Here is a 12,229-nt window from a genome sequence, read left to right on the forward strand (position 1 = left end):
ATAGACATTAGACGTTAGAATCCTTGTACTGTACTGGTTTTGCAACTTTAGATGAGCTACTTAACCTCTCTGAACCTCAGTTTACTCATCTATAAAATGGGGGTGATACTTTGCAGTGTAGTGAGGGGTTTAATAAGACAGTAAGGTCTAGAATATCTGGCGTGTAACATTCAATAAATGATAGGTCACGATAATAAAGATAATCAAGGTAAATGGAGGAGTTCCCTAACTTTGAGTGCCTTATATTTTTGGACACTACTTCCTAAGGCAACATTGCAGTGGTCCACGCTTCTCACCGGGACTATAGGTCGCACATGTCATGCGATAGAGCAAATAGGTGTGTGGCTTGGTTCCATGTGGTTGCTTTTTGAAATCTGAGCTAGCAGAAGAGGGATGGTACCTTTGTGGGGAGCTCATGGGGAACACGGTTTTGTGGGTGGATAGATGTGCAACAGCATAATTCACCGACTGCAGTGCCCTTCACACACAGGTTGGGTCCCCTTGGACCTTTGATGGGGGTAGGGCTCTGGCTTTTTTCTTATTGTTAAGTGATGATAATGGTCACATGCAACACAGTGTCTCCCCACAGTTAAAGTCAAAGGCAGTCTCTGTCCCCTTTCCACGGCTGACCAGCACATGTTTGTGATTGAAGCAAAGGCCCCAGATTGTTGTGTGTCTTTGGGGCACTGTGAATGCCAGTATTTCCCAGCTTTTCCTGCCTGTGACACACAGCTCATCATCTTGAACCCAGGAGGGGGTCTCTGCCTTCCTTCTGCACCACGGTGTCCTGGTGGTGTCACCACCACTCTGCTTCCTGTCTGTAGTTGGCACCAAGGAGTGACAGGCTTCGCAGGGTGTCTTGGGGACACACCCAAGTGCCCTCTTGCTTTTCAGGAAGGCTTGAATTACCCTGCTGACCAGGAGAAAGCGGGGTGTTGTTTGATGACCTAGGGGACATTTGGGGGGGGCGGGAGGACAAAAAATGGGGAAGGTAGTTACAGGGAGAAAACATTTCACTACTGTTTATTCTCAATATTTAAATGCTCCCTAAATTCTGCTTTTTCAGAAAGTCTCTCTTGCTGGGAATTGCCTCTGAAATTTCCTTAATTCCTTTCTCATTCACCACAGATGCTGTTCACTGCATGCACACATGATGTAGGTACTTCAGTAATTCACTTATTCAGTGATTCAGTGAAGAGTTAAACGTCCACCGTATGCCCAGCCCTGCACGGGGTGCTGGGAGAGGGCAGAGCATGGGTGGTGCGGGGCCCTCCAAAGCATCCCGTGGAGCTGGCCGACTGGAAAGCAAGGCTGACACGGTGGAGGGCTGGTCCCGTTGCGTGCCTCCCACTGTTCCGTCCACCCTTGCAGTCCGGGGCTGAGGGAAGGCCTCCTGGAAGCCTAGGGCAGGGCAGGAGGTGGTGAAGGGCTCTCACAGGGGCCTGGGCGGCGCATGGCTGAGCAGTCGGTATGTCTGACTGATGCCCTGCCTCTACCTCTATCCTTGGCTAAGTGTTTATCTTCACCATCTTGCTCCTCATTTCTGTAAAACTGGGACGGCACCACCTACCCCATCCTAAACCCGAGGGACTCAGTAAGTAATGGCTGTGGGATGCTTTTTGTTTTTAAAAAATGATTATTATTTTTGGGCGCCTGGGTGGCTCAGTTGGTTAAGTGACTGCCTTCGGCTCAGGTCATGATCCTGGAGTCCCGGGATCGAGTCCCGCATCGGGCTCCCTGCTCGGCAGGGAGTCTGCTTCTCCCTCTGACCCTCCTCCCTCTCATGCTCTCTGTCTCTCATTCTCTCTGTCTCAAATAAATAAATAAAATCTTTAAAAAATAAATAGGGGTGCCTGGGTGGCTCAGTCGGTTAAGCGTCTGCCTTCGGCTCAGGTCATGATCCTGGAGTCCCTGGATCGAGTCCCGCATCGGGCTCCCTGCTCGGCAGGGAGTCTGATTCGTCCTCTGACCCTATCCCCTCTCATGTGTTCTCTCTCTCTCATTCTCTCTCTCTCAAATAAATAAATAAAATCTTTAAAAATAAATAAATAAATAAATAAATAAATAAATAAATAAATAAATAAAAAATGATTATTTTTTAATTCTGGTCAAGGTTTTTTATCATACCATGTACCATTCTAGCCATTTTTAAGAAAAGTTTATTTTGTTTTTTTGTAATCTCTACACCCATTGTGGGGCTCAAACTCACAACCCTGATATCAGGAGTCACATGTTCTTCCAACTGAGCCAGGCAGGCGCCCCTCTAGCTATTTTTAAGTGTAGCATTCAGTGGCATTAAGTATGTTGTCTGAGGAAGCTTTTTAAAATTAAAAATGCTTTACTGACTTGATTATTATTAGTATTGAAGATTTTATTTATTAGAGAGCACACGTGTGCACTCGTGCGGGCGAGCATGAGTGGTGGGAGCGGCAGGGGCAGAGGGAGAAGCAGGTTCCCCTCTGAGCAGGGAGCCCGATGTGGGGCTCGATCCCAGGACCCTGGGATCATGACCTGAGCCAAAGGCAGCCGCTTAACCGACTGAGCCCCCCAGGCGCCCCCTGACGTTACTATTCTTGTCTGTGCTGGACAGTGAAGGTTTGTTACTGTCCTGTAGGTTCCCAGAGGGCGACCACTCCAGTAAGGAGTGAAGGGGGAGCGGGAGGACTGCGCTAGGGAGAGGCCTATGTCTCGGCTCTGACCCTCCCCTCACGGGCCCCTGGCCCCCCTCCCCTGGGGGCCTCACCACTTCTCGGGGTCTGCACCCCACCGTTGTGCACGCGGAGGCTGCGGCAGACCTTCAGTTCGCTCCTGCGGGGACTGACTGGGCCCTGCCTCGTTCACCTGGGCCCAGAGACCTGCAGCACGGGTGGGGGGGGCGGGGGTGCAGGACCCAGAATGTGTCCTCGAAAGCACCTACTAAAATGTCTTCTGCCCATAGCCCTTCCCCTGCTGGCCGACTTCAGGCTCATATTGGTTTATTGAATAGCTGTCAGTAGTTCATGGAATTCAGCTGAGGCCCCAGAATAGCAAGTAATACCTTCCCAAGGGTTTGCTTTCAACTCCGAGCTCCTGTTTGTTTAAGGGTAGGAAAACCTCATTTTAATGAGAATACAGATGGACACAGTGCACTTTTTTCACATGATGGATGGATTCTTTCGCTGTCTCACGGCGCTTTCCCCCAGACACAGCGGACACTTGGCTTCTCGGCTCGGAGAGGGCATTCCCGGAACACTCTGTCCTGGACGAACGTGCAGTAGGCATCCTCCTTTTTACCACCTCTCCATGTTTGGGCCCCCGTCTGCTTCCTGTCCTCGAACAGTGGAGCAGCGGTGCCGCCCCAGGGTGAGTGCGGGTTCCCGGCGAGGGGTCGGGGTGCCGGGAGTCAGCCGCCCGGCACCTGGAAGCCCTTTGGGCCCCGACGGGGCTGCAGTTGGTTTTTCATGAGCAGACTTTGTCTTTAACTAGAACGGGGGCGGCTTGGATCTCCCGGGCGGGAAGCGTGTGGTTTGTCTGCTGTCCGTGAGCACATGACTCTCTGGGAGACCGTGGAGCCTGGGCTATGATTCACTGGAGGAGGGGGAAACATGGAAAACAGTGTCTGTCTTTAAGCTCCGGGAACCAGGAAAATGAGCTGGAAAAGTGACTAATGTATAATTTTACTAAAATTGAACACGGGGCTCTTCAGACATTTTCTTTCTGTGTTTGTCAGTGTCTTGTCTGATCCGTGAGGCCCCACTGCGTCATGCTTGCAGTTGACCGCTTTTCGGTTTAGCTTCCCCAAAGTCCTCTTCCCCTGCTCCCGGGGGCGGTGTGGGTGCAGAGCAGGTCTTCGGGGGTGCGGGTTGTGGGTATGGCCCTGGCCTCCCTTCCCCTCTGCCCTGTTAGCTGGATGCCTTTAGACAGTTCTAGAGCTGTGGTAGCACACAGCTAGGATCACGCAGCTTCGCTGAGGAAGTCCTGCCGAGCGGCCTGCCAGCCCGTTGAACCCGGGATCGACTGGACCTTCCCCAAACGGACTGCTGCCTTGGGCCGTCCCTCTCCCCTGTGGTGTGGTTTACTAGTCCCCAGGCCGAGTCTGGCTGTCCCGAGGCTCCGCCGGGTTGATACACGTCACCGCACTCTACTAATACTGAAGTGCCTCTTGGACATCAGACTCGGGGGATGGGTGCTGCCCTGTGTGTGTGCTGGTGACTTTGACATTGGATGGAGACAGGTGCTGCCTGAGCTTGCGGCCGCTCCGTCCTGCCAGCCCTGGGTGGCTCTTCATCCTTCGACTCTGCAGCGTCCCGCCTCCATCCGGGGCCCGAGCTGGCTCTCCGGCGCTGTAGCTGCCCCTTGGGTCACGAGCCTGCGAGAAGACGGGGCTGTGTCTCCTTTTCTGTGGCCTTTGCGAAACTGGGGCTCAGTTAACTTTGCTTGAGAAACTGGAGTCTGCTTTGGACAGAGGCGGATTCGGGCTGGGAAGCTCATCAGTCCTACGGTCCGTTCAGCGGCCTCCACGAAGCTCATTTTGGCGGGCAGGGGGCCGGGGAAGATTGTGTCAGGGGGGCAGTTTACGTACCTTGTCAGACGTATTTTATCCAACTTGAGAAGGAAACCTGATACTGAGGATGGGGACTGTGATGATGTCACCTTTCCCTAGTGTGATGAAACGTGCATTTAGCAGGAAATGTCCATCTGGGCTGGCAGGCTGCTCGCGGGACTTCCTCAGCGAGGCTGCGTGACCCTCAGCCCCAGAGGCCTTCACTGGAAGGGCCTGTCGTGTCTTCGGAATCATCAGAAGAAGATGGAATGATACACAGGCTGGTTTCAAAATTCAGCTTTTTTGTATTCATTTGGTTTGTAATTCTTGGAAAATTGCTGGCGTGCAGGGGAGTGTGTGCAGTGTAGTGTCAAACTACGTGACCAGAACATATTCTTGTGTGACCGTCTTAATAGGCCGAAAATGTACTAACTGCTTTCAAGTCATTCTGTATAGTCAACCAGAGGCTAAGAGGGAGAAAAATCACCTGTAAGTTAAACCCTGTGCCTCCTGCAGCGAATACGCTAACTTAGAGCTGATTTGGCCCCACCGTGCGCACTGCTCGCGTGTGCTGTCCTAGCACGACTGTTCGTGCCTGTCCTCTGTTCAGTCCTCGTTGAAACCCCTCCGAGGGGCTTTCTCCTGTGACCACAGGTGGATGAGGACACTGGGCCCGTAGCTCACCCGGGAGATGGCGTGCGGAACCAAAGCTTGGGGCTTGCAAGACTTGCCGCGTCTCGGGGTCTTTCTGCTTAGCCCCCAGTGGCATGTTGATCCAGGCTCGGCACCCGTCCAAAGGGCGTGAACACCCCTGCAGCTGGCTCCCCAGCCCTCACGTCTTCTCGATTCTTCCCGTCCTCAGTTACGTGGCCACAGTGCCTGCCTTTCCTTCCCCGGTCACCCGTGTGCTGCTTCTCTGTGTTCACTCGTGGTCCCGGGGCACCCGCCACACGAGGCGGCGTGCTGGGCGAGGAGGGTGCAGGGTGCGCAGGCTTGTTGCGCTCCCAGAAGCCCCCGGGGAAGTCGGGGCAGGGGTGCAGAGATGAAGACATTGCTAATAGTGGTGTGATGGGTTCCGATGAAAGGTGTGCACAGGGCGCTCAGGGATCCAGAGCACAACAGCTAAAGCTGTGGGCACGGTTAGCAGTGAGTGGGTTGTGTGTGTCGGGGCGGGGGGGAGCACACACACACACGGTTAGAGGCGAAAGTGGCGCGTCTGCTTGAGGAATGGCAAGAAGACTGTTGTAACTGCAGAGCGCCATGCTTGGGGGCATGAGGATGGAAAGGTGGTCAGGACCAGAGTGGGAAAGGCCTAGAAGGGGTGCTGAGCTACTGAGAATTGTAACTAAGGGCGTGATGTGGTTTGATCTGCTTTATAGAAAGGTCATGCTGGAGGAATACAAGTAACGCAGGACATCTGAATCAGGCTGGCTGATTGAGTGTCCGTAGCTGGCCTGTGGCGTTACGCTGTCTGTAGTTCTCCAAGACGTTGCCATCGGGGGGACGGGCAGAGGGAACACGGGACCGCTCTGTATTCTTTCCTACAAGGGCATGTGAGCCTACGATGGAAGAAGGCGTGCCCGTTGCACACATGCACCTGCCCGTGTGTATAAAATTCCAACTTACCTTTTACCTTATTCAGGCAGTGAGGCAGGCTGTGACTTTTGCTTTCTCTGGGTTTCTTAGTGCGTGAACCTAGGCATCTCTGCTATAAAACAGGTTGTCCACCGAGGCAAGAGAATGGTTGCTTGTGGACTCTGAGGATAATTTGCATTCCTTAAAGAAAAGTCACTGAAATTTTTATCTGCTACATTTCTAGTTAAAAGACTTCTCATTTGTTATGAGAAAAAGATTGTGCTGGCAGCAAAGACCATGGTGGATGGAAGGGGCCGAGACCTGAGGCAGAGGGAACCCCTGCAATAAATGGGGCAGGAGGGAGCTGGGCCGAACCGGCGTTCCTGGTCTTTGATCGGCTGTGCCCAACCGGTCGTTCTCTAGCAGATGCCGCAGAGGGTGCTGCCTTGAGCCGAGGTCACCAAGGTCGTGGGGAGGGGTGGTGTTCGCAGCCCCGTCCGTGTTCCCCACAGCACCTGCCAGGAGCTACACACGCGGCGGGGGTCTCCGGGACTCCGCTGAAGCCGACCGCTGTGGCTGGTGTGTTCCGGGTGGTAGAGCTGCGCACTGTGAGCCGTGGCAGATGCCACCCCTTACCAGCCCCCGCACCGCTGCCCTGAGTCTCGGGGGTTCTGGCCCCTGGAAAGGTAGCTGTGGCGTCTCCTTTGTGCTGCCGGGAAGATCTGGAGAGCTCATGCTGCTGGAGGCCCAGAGCAGGATCCACCCCATAGGAGGTGACTGGTGACTTTGCGTCATCTTCCTCTTCATCCTTTTGAATCCTTGTCCAGCCGAGCCGGCCCCGAGCACACAGCCTAGCTCTCCAGGCCCCGAGCCCGTGGAGTTTATTATAGAAGGGCTCTGATGGGGGAGGGGGGATGCTGGGCGGAGGGGGCCACCGAGGGGCTTTGGAGTCACGCCGCCCTGGGTTAGCACTGGGGCTCCTCGGCTTCCCGGTGAGCTGTTTGACCTGAGCCTTGGGAAACGGAAACGCTGCCAAGTCTTTATCCCCCACATGGCGGAGAGCTCCATGACATCATGAGCATGCAGCGCCGGGCTCAGGGCCGGCATCCCGTTCGCCATTCGGGGCATGCCGGGTATTCGCGTCTGAGTGCTCTTCCCCCTCTTTCAGGAGCAAGACTGCCAACGGAGACTGCCGAAAAGACCCCCGGGAGCGGAGCCGCAGCCCCATTGAGCGCGCCGTGGCCCCCACCGTGAGCCTGCATGGCGGCCAGCTGTTTGCGTCCCTGCCCGGCCTCAGCCTGGAGCAGCCGCTGGCACTGACCAAGAACAGCATGGACGCCGGCAGGCCGGCGGGCATCTCGCCCACGCTGACCCCGGCGGAGCGGCAGCAGGTATGCCCGTCCGCGCGGCTCAGGGCCAGGAGGGAGGTGGCGGGAGAGGTGGGCTTAGCCTCGGTTCTGCGCTTGGAGAAAGGAGGAGTGGCGGCAGCATGGACCGTTTCCCCGAATGCCACCGAGACCCGCCCAGGCCTGGCCTCCCACACCTGACAGCCTTGGACCAGACGCTTAACCTCTCTGGGGCTTAGTGTCTTTGCACAAGGCAGGGTTGGTTTAGGCAAGGTCTGTTTTCAGTAGTCTTCCTCGGCGATCCTGTTTCTAGGAGGATCAAGGAAGATCCTGCAGTTACCTGTTAGAAGGTCACACCGACGAAGTTAAATGTCAGGTTCCTTTGCTTTGGGCTGGAATCCTGTAGAGTCAGTGGTCAGAGCGGTTATTAGCTCCTGCTGGTGGGGAATCTGTGATTGGCGGATCGGGATGTTTTTTTAATTAAAGGAAAATAAGGAAATTAAATTCTTACTTAATAAACACAGTTTGCTTGATTAAAAAAACCCCAATATTTCAAAAGTGGGGCTCCTGGAGAAATATAAAAGGAAGCATTAGCATCGAGGTTTGGAATCCCTGCCCGAGCCCATGGTGTGTCTTTGTGAACCTCTGGGGCCTGTGACCCAGTAGGTCCCCAGTCAGCGTTTGCTGAAGACTGACGGGCAGTGAGTGAGGCAGGTGCCGTGTCCCGAGGAGATGCTGGGCGCAGCTGGGGGCTCTGCTGCTGCGCATGCCACGGCTTCCCTGCAGCCCCCCACCGCCACAACAGCACCCCCGCCTGGCGCCCGGCTCTGATCGAGTCTCTCGTACTGCTGGGGGCGGGCTCTGGGCATTGGGAGAGGGGGTGCTGGTGCCTGGGGTCCCAGTAAGGCTGACGAGCCGTTGTGCTTCCTGTGTGGGAGCCAGGCATCTCCATCCCGTTTGTTTCATTCATTCATTTAACGAAACTGGGTAGGCGCCTACTGCGAGCAGGGGGAGGATGCTAGAAGCTGGTCAGGCAAGCTAGAGGCACTCGGGGTTTTCGTCCAGCAGAGACCGGTTATCCAGTAACTGTGGTACTTCAGCTAGTACTGCAGCAGCAGACAGCCACTTACTCTGATAGGAACTGGGGGCCGAGTTACCCCTCCATTCACGGAGTGTGCACTGTGCCCTGGGGCACCGCAAAGCCCTGGAGCCACAGAGACATGCGTGTAGGATGCAGTTCCAGCCTGGAAGGAGCTCGCGGTCTGGTCAGGGAGGTGGGTGCGTGCAGGAGGGTTGCACTCAGAGGCCACAGGAGAGGAGGTTTAAGCATCAGAGATTGGTTTCTAGGATCAGGGAATTCAGCCAGTGCCGTGGGGAGTCCCTCGATGGGGCACGGGGCGGGGGGCCCTCCACTGGGAAGTTCCTTCTCTGAGCCCATGGTGGTTGGGGGAGGAAGCTCCCCGGAAACCCCTGGAACTATCTGCCCAGAACAGCTGTCTCTGAAGCTGTAGTGTTGGCTTGGAGCAAGGGTTTCTGTGACTTTGAGGGTCTTCTGGTTGATCCTGGTCATATTTGCTGTGTGAGAAGTGTGCCACTGGACAGGGTGACCTGGCTCTTCTCACCATGGTCTCCCCGACCCTTCTGTGAAGTGTGCCTGGCTGCCCAGTCCAGCAAGAGGGCCCCTGGCCCGTCAGATGTGCTGGGGGCCTGTTAAGCGGGTTTTCTAGGACTGAGGACCTTGAATTCCCACCTGAGTTCTTAGGGGATTCCTGGATGGAGAACAAAGCCAGTGGCCATGGAATAAGTTCATAGCTTTCCCGGGACAGGTACAGTGGCTTTGGCTTCCCTGACATGTGTCAGCGGCCCAGGCCTAAACTTCAAGGCTGGGGTTGGTGGAGAAGCATGTGTTTTATGGCCCTGGGGACTGTTCATCGAGCTCCTTCCTGTGCCAGCGTGGTATGGCCTGGGTGGTCACTGGGGCCTGAGCTTCCTCTCGGACGGTTACCGAGTGCTGTGCCAGGTACCGGGCTGGCCTCGCCGTCCGGGGTGGGTGTCACCGGCGCGCTGTCAGCGTGGCTCCCGTGGGGCGGGGTGCCTGCCGGGCCGCGGCTCGGAGCCAGGGAAGGTGCGGGGACGGGGCTTCCTGGAGCAACGGCACAGCGCTGGGTGGCGGGCGGGCGGGGGAGGCCTCCCACTCAGGTCTCTGGGAACGGGGATGGGAAGGTTCCCAGAGAGGGCATGTCTGGGGAGGCTGCAGAAAGTGTCACCCCACTTCACGTTTCTGTGATGGCGGCTCTGAGGGGATGGTGTGGTCTAAAGAAAGCTACGGAAAGCCGGCGGGAGTGGCTTTGAGGACAGCAGCCGATGAGATGCAGGATAGGGGTACATAGTAATAAGCCCCGGGGACAGTGCCCGGCAGAATGGTTCTCTTCTGGATGCTCTTTCCCCGAGGCGGCCTCGGCCGAGGGTCAGCCAGCGCGGGCGGGGCGAGGGCTGAGTGAGGTGTGAGTGACAGTCTCGGCCTGGCTCTGCCTTGGGGTGGCTGCGGAAGCTCCAGGAGGCTACTCGTTTCTGGCCTTCGTTTTCGCCATCTGGAAGGCGAGGGTGTGGCGGGGAGTTTGGGCCGCGGAGCTCCCCGCATTCACCATCTGGAGGCGGGAGGCCTGTTCCGGGTGGGTGTGTGGCGCTGCAGCCCGGCCGGGGGGGCAGGTGGTGTGGCCCGTCCCAGGAGCGCTGGGCTGGGCTGTGGGGAGGAGAGAGGCTGAGCCCGCTGTCCATGTGCCTGTCCCCAGCGTCCCCTTTGTCCCCGGCCAGGAGGGGTCCTGGAGATGACCCGCTACTACCAGGAGTGAGGTTGGAATGTCTTCACGGCGTCCCCACGCTCACCAGTGGTTCTGCCTTGCTGGTCCCTGCTCGGGGGCCACCTTCTGTCCCGAGTGGCTGACATTAGGCTGGACGTTGACTTGATTCTTCTAGCTTTATTCCGAGCTTCCCCAAATTCATTCTCTGACACTTTACATTTCTTCACCTTCCATGACCCCTTCCCCAAGACATGACCCCACTTGGTGACATTTGCGTCAGTCAGGACTTTAGTTGCAAGGAACAAAAACCAGCCTGAGCTGGCGGAAGCACAAAAGGAAGGGAGTTTTACTGGGAGGACCAGGGGCGTCTCCTGGAGCCCAGGGTCATGGGTACGGCAGGATCAGGAAGGAAGGGCCAGCCCTTGCCTGGGAGGGCTGGTGAGGAAGCCAGGCCCTCCCTCCCCTGGCTCTGTGCCGGTCCATGTCTCTGCGTCCTCTTCTCTCGCTCTCTGCTTCTCAACCCACACAGCCAGCCTGGCGTGACCACCCCATGACTTCTGAGGTCAACCTGAATCTCGTACTCAGTCTGGCTTAGTAGTTGGCCCCGAGCCTGGGTCAGATTTCCAGCCTGGCCAATAGGGCAAAGGTGACTTATGGACATGGCCACCTCAGCCCCACCTCATGGATGGAGGGCACATTCTACAAGAGGGGAGCCAGGGGGATCTCAGGCTCAGGGTTAAAAAGAACCTTCAGAAGGTGGGCTCCAGGCTGCAGGCTGCCCTCCAGAGATAGCAAGACCAGCCCTGAAGGGCAGGACCCCTGCCACCACAGGTTTGGCCCTAAACTCTCACCCTCAGGCGGTCCTCCAACCCCCTCTTCAGCTGCTGCTGTTCTGTCTCCCACACGGAGAAATGGAGGTGACAGGGTGAAGTGCTGCCTGATGTGGAGAGCAGACCTGGCCTCAAAGCCACGTTCTCTCTGCACCACTTTTGTCCATACCGTGACGGGTCGCACTCACTCCATCCCCATTGCTGATGTGTTGAGCTAGTAATGAAACCCCCAATTTTTCCTTTACATGCTGCTGCTGAGCCACATCTTCCCCCATCTTGGATGTGAGTAATTCAGTGTTAGGCTCAAGCACGTCCTGGCCCATCCTTGTAGGCCCAGATCTTTATCACAGAACATGTTTTTCACTCCTGTTCATTTCCCATCGTGGGAAGGTTTGCTGTGCAAGCCTTTTGTGTCTATCCTGGCTACTGATTGAACTCTTTAAAGGAGAGGCCAGGGGTAGAGAAGCCCTAATTGCCCTCACATTGACATTGTTCTTATCCTTGGGCCCTCTGAGGGGGCCCTTCAAGCAGCTCCCCTCTAGTTTTCTTGGAACTCCTGGCACATCCTCCTCTATCTTGTCTTCAGCGCTGTCAGGAGATGTCTTTCTGGCAGGAACCTGAGGAAGCTGTTTGATTCACAGGTATTTTCTGTTCTGGATACTTGCTGAGGTCTGGGGCTCCAGAAACGCTTCTTGGTCCTTGCTCTGAAGTGTGCACGGCTAGGGGACCCGGGTGCTGGGGTCTTCTGGGCACACTTGGAAGGCATGATTGACTTGTTAAATGGGGAGGTGGTGATGGTTGAACAAGTAGAGTTTTTACCAGGCAGACAGCGTGGTGGTCGTGGGGAAGGAGTGTGTGTCGGCCAGGGGTGGGATGCATGTAAATTCATACTTGGATGTACTTCCTGCGTTTCCACCTCCCATCAGGATTTGTGTGGTCATAATAGAAACCAAGTTGAGCTGTCTTTAGCTTAAGCAAAAATTGGGAGTGTGTTGGGAGGGTACTGGAACGACTCATAGAAGCCGTTGGGCTACAGGGCACATGCTGAGAAGGGCAGGGACCGGGCTGCCCTGGGGACTTGACCGCAGGAGCTGTGGAGGCTCCTCACGCACCCGCGGAGGCCCCCTCGCTGAGTTTGCTGTGGGTCAGCAAGGT

General features: G+C 56.0%; 1 protein-coding gene across 2 annotated transcripts in view; it reads left to right on the forward strand.

The window, feature by feature from the left end:
* The window catches only part of VGLL4 (vestigial like family member 4), an 83,009-nt gene that overhangs the window by 67,161 nt on the left and 3,619 nt on the right, over nt 1-12,229 (forward strand). For both annotated transcript variants that reach the window (XM_081822326.1, XM_081822333.1), the window contains one exon: nt 7,266-7,488. In XM_081822326.1, coding sequence (XP_081678452.1) covers nt 7,266-7,488 — 223 coding nt within the window. The remainder of the gene's footprint in view (nt 1-7,265; nt 7,489-12,229) is intronic.

This window comes from Leptonychotes weddellii, chromosome 1 (genome assembly GCF_054177405.1).
Source record: "Leptonychotes weddellii isolate Sample4059 chromosome 1, ASM5417740v2, whole genome shotgun sequence".
Classification (NCBI taxonomy): Eukaryota; Metazoa; Chordata; class Mammalia; order Carnivora; family Phocidae; genus Leptonychotes; species Leptonychotes weddellii.